General features: G+C 36.9%; 1 protein-coding gene across 1 annotated transcript in view; it reads right to left on the bottom strand.

The window, feature by feature from the left end:
• Window positions 1–211: 211 nt before the first annotated feature.
• Window positions 212–4,532, bottom strand: part of LOC137638790 (uncharacterized) — a 24,724-nt gene continuing 20,403 nt past the window's right edge. Inside the window, exons 7-8 of the mRNA XM_068371157.1 lie at window positions 3,155–4,530; window positions 212–2,455 (exon numbers count right to left, since the gene is read on the bottom strand). Of these exons, the coding sequence (XP_068227258.1) occupies window positions 551–2,455; window positions 3,155–4,530 (3,281 nt within the window). The 3' untranslated portion in view covers window positions 212–550. The remainder of the gene's footprint in view (window positions 2,456–3,154; window positions 4,531–4,532) is intronic.

Raw genomic sequence — 4,532 nt, 5'->3', positions numbered from 1 at the left:
CAGGGCTTAAAGATTAATTTAGGGAGTGCAGCTGGGCACAGAGGGTATGCCAGTGCCAATTGGAAATGGCCGATATTAATGATTTTGATTTTTTTGTTTTTTTGGCCATTCAGTATGATAATTCTAAACTTATAAATCTTTATTTCAACATTAAATAATCTTATTATTCTAAAAGTCTCGTAAACATTAAGGAATAATGAGGAAGCCAGAGTAAATGATTTTTGTATATTTAAAAAACTTCAAACACTGAAGCCTGATAATTTTAACATTTAAAAGTTGAAATGACGAATTTACTTCATCTTACATAAGATTTGAATGAATAATCAATCATATATATAAGTTTTTTTGTATAAAATTGTGATTTTTCAGTCGGACTCTAATTTTATTTTCAAACACTAGTCTTTGGTATAGATTTTCCTGTATGCAAGATTTTGTTTTGCCTTAATTAATTCCTCAACAAAAAGCAAGCAGCCATGAAGACAATTTTATAAGTAATTAACACTTGACAGTGTTGCAATCACTATAGGTAAATCTTAAATACACAAAAATTTCAGACATTTAGATTAGTGAAAAGCATTTGAAGATTTATGGGCGACATGTCAATAGGATGGTACTCCTCGAGGAGGTCAATGTCATCCTCGAATATGAAAGGATTCCCAATGGTCGTACTAGCGTCCCCAACGGCACTCGCTGGATTATCCGCAACTGGGTCCTCTTCACCAGAATTTCCTTCCTTGTGGCTGGTTTCATCACGTTCCCCCTCTTCCACATCTTTGTCTCCCAGTTCCCTATTGTCAAAGTGCACGTGATCTACCCCAATACCCGTGTGTTTATCTTTCTCCTCTGAGTTAGCAGCCTCGCTATTATCCTTTTCATAGTATGCCAAGTTATTTTCTAGTTTATCCTTGATATCAGATATGCCGTTTAGATCCCTTTCAACATTCTTGTTATCTTCACTGTGAACAGATGCGATGGAAGAAGTACTATTCTCATTGCTCTTCAGTTCATCATAACTATATATGGTGCCACTCTCTTTGCTACCAGGAGCATATTCGTCGATCTTCGACTTATCTTTGCTGTTTTGTCTATTTTCATCATTTGTATATTGATCTTCACTGTTGGGAGTAAACTCGCCTTCTTTCTCATTCCTACTTAGTTCTTTAATACTATAATCTACATAGCTATAATCATTACCTGTGTTGTCCTTTTCAGCATTGTATTCTTCATACTTATCTACGTTGGAATCCACCGAATTATCATCCAGGTCATTACTGCCATCTTCCTCGTCCTTACCTCTGAAAAGACCTTTCTCAGTCTCATAACCATCATAGCTGTAATCAACAAGTAGTGGTTGAACACCAGAAATCTCTCTAGATTCCTCTAGAGCTTCCCCACTGTCCGTTACACTATTGACATCGGCCCGCTCTACCTCGTTGATATTTGCAATGTTCTTCAGTAACTTATTTGTCCCAGGGTAAGTTTCTTCATCATATTTGGTTTTGTTTTCCAGATAGCCACCTCCCAGATACTTTTCTTTATAGCCATAATCATTGTATTCGTAATCTTTATATAAGTAGTCTTTTTTGTTTGTATATTCATATTCTTCGACGTCTAATTTGGCGTCTGTGTTTTCAGTATCAGAAGTATCCACTTTTATATTTGTTTTATTTCTACTTGATGCCTCGGTGGCTGCGCTACTATTTTGCAAAACAGGAATTTCGTTTAATGTTCCAGAGGATACTTGAGTTCCGTTTGTTGATGGATTGTTGTTTGGTTCAAGAGTATTTGAGCTTCCTGTCAAATTTTGCAAAGATAAGGTCAAATTTGTTTCAGCATTAGGGGGTAATGTTCTATTTCTGCTCACAAGTGTGTCAGTAGTTATAACTTCACTTGGAATTGTGGTACCTGCTGTCGACGATGCTAATACTGTGCCCTGGTTTGGAGTAGCAGCAGTTGTTACATTGACTCCAAGGATAGTCAGATTTGAGATTGGTGAAACCGAGTTAGAGGGCTCTGGCACTGGGGTTGGTGTAGTAAACTTGATCTCTAGAAGAAGTGGTTTCTTACTAGATGGCAAGGTACTATTGCTGACAGTTTTAGTTGTTCCAGAAGGTGGTGTCACACCAACAAAAACTGGTGATATTCCTGGAAGTCTGTTTTCATTCTTGTTCAATTCCTCAGTAAAGGCGCCTTGAGTAACAGCATTTGGTACTGAACTGGAGGAGAAATTCGAAGGGAAGTTACTTAGGACCCTATCACTGGAGGTTTTACCTTTGAGAAATTCTACATATTCACCGAGAGAATTGTTTAGTGTCTTTTGGAGGCTGTCAATTCTTGATTCTTCTTGCAAGTTGAGAAACTCTCTCCTTGATGGACCTGTCTTGGACTGAACCGACCATCTTAGAATATCGGCAATTTTCTTGGCATCACTTGTATCTAGAATGCCTTGCATAACCTGCAAACAAGAATAGAAATTTTTGTAACTGAAAACCTTAAATTCTATTGTGTCAATGCAACCAAGAAAAATTTATACTCGTAAAACGTTGAGAAAATTCCAATTCCTGAAATAATCTCAATTATAAAAACTGAAGATTTGAAAAATTCAATGTTGTAAAAGTCCTGAAGCTCATATGATATCACAAATAATACCAGTAGCCATATCTTCTTTAGGGCCTATTACAGAAAAAAATTCTCCTGTTATTAAACTATTCTCAGTTCGATTGTGGGACTCTGCACTTTCATACAAAATGTAGTGTATTTTGATTGAGTTTTTCAAATTCATTGTTAGTTCTATGCAAAGGCCACATACCATAAAACTTGTGATTTTGCATTAAAACCAGTCAAATTTAGAATATATTACTGTAATTGTGTAAAGACTAAGATGCAAACATTTGTAGAACTACTAATTGTAGATTTTGTGTTAAGCGGGAATCTAGATTAATTATAACCGAGTCCCCTTAACTTAGCTTAGAACCTGGCCCCTTATTCACAACCCAACCTGGACCTCCTAACCCCCCCCCCCCCCCCACCTTCACCCAAAACCGACTAAGCATTGCAAAGAAACAATCTGTTACCTATAGACTAGTTACTTAGTTTTATCAAGCTTGGGGCAAACAACAATATTAATTAGAAAGTAATGTTATCGTCTACTTACTCCCTTAACAATCTTTACTTGCTTATTCAAAAACTCCGCGGCCATCACTCCACCTGATATGGCAGTAATTAGTCGTCCATCCTTCAAAGCTTCCTCAAGGTCAGGGATATGGCACATTATAATACCAGAAATTAACCTTCCTGTAAATTTGTTGATATCTAACAGTCCTTTAGCCATTAGATTAAATTCCTTTTTAATGAGAGATGGTAAAAAGTTCACCTCTGAGACAGACTCTGTTATTTGATTTGGGACAGTACAGTTTAGATTCGTCCAAGCCTCTTGAAATATAAAGTTGGCAAAGGCTGAATGCAATTCTTCTTCCATTCTGTCTATCATGTTCAACCTGCTTTCACTTGGACCTTTGGGAGCGATTGATGGTGCAGGAAAGCTTTCAACTGCTGCCTCGTCTACTTTAGTTTGGTTAGTCCCCGGTGTTGGGTCCCTTTCAATATTTTCAACATTTTCCTTGTTACCCTGAGGTAATGATATATTAGAAATAGGATCATTAACAAATTCAAACCTATCTGGATTATTGATACCAGGTCTTGAAATGAGGGGATTTTTTCCAGTGTCGTTTATGTTAAATAAAAAATTCAGCGCACTTTTAGCAGGGTCCAAAGATCCAGTGAATTTTGATAGAATTTCCATCATCTTCAGTGATGTTTGAAGATAATTCATCTCTGTTTCCATCATTTTCTCTGCTGTTGACTGAATGTGAGCTTGTTCACTTTCTGGAACATAAGTTAGGATGTTTTTCATTATTTCAGCAGTAGTCATCCTGCCAAAAGTACCTCCTAGTAAATTCATTTCTAAATTGTATTTCATGACTTCCAACATGTTTAAGAAACTTGCTTGGTTAACATTTAGATCAACTAACTGGGAAGATTTTACCGTATCACTCAAGCCATTCGGCTGTTCTGCAGGTAATGCAATAGGTCTCTGAGGACCGGTAGAACTCAAATCCAATATTGGGTATGTAGAAGTATAATCTAAATTGCTACAATTTTTGGTATTGCTACAGCTGCTGCTAGTGTTCTGAAAAGTCGAATCTATAAATGGTTTGTCATTTGTTAGACTGTTATCCATAAGCCCTCTTAAAACCTTTACCAATTCATCTCTCGACATTAAAGAATCGTTGAAATTTCCTCCATTAAGGCCTCCAAGGGATACCAAAGGAAGGTTTTGGGATAAGTAAGCAAATAGGTTCTGCAAGTCAGAGGGACCAAGATCATCTTTGTAAGAACTGACATTGTATTTGACGAGGGTGCTACTTGGGATCGGAGTCCCCAGAGGATCATAGTAATCAAGACCAAGTTTACTGGTATTAGTTGGAGTGGCTTGTCTTTTGACTTTATATCCATCAGATTTTGAATAGTAT

Source organism: Palaemon carinicauda, chromosome 3 (assembly GCF_036898095.1).
Source record: "Palaemon carinicauda isolate YSFRI2023 chromosome 3, ASM3689809v2, whole genome shotgun sequence".
NCBI classification, from domain to species: Eukaryota; Metazoa; Arthropoda; class Malacostraca; order Decapoda; family Palaemonidae; genus Palaemon; species Palaemon carinicauda.
This window is presented reverse-complemented; position numbering and strand designations above follow the sequence as displayed.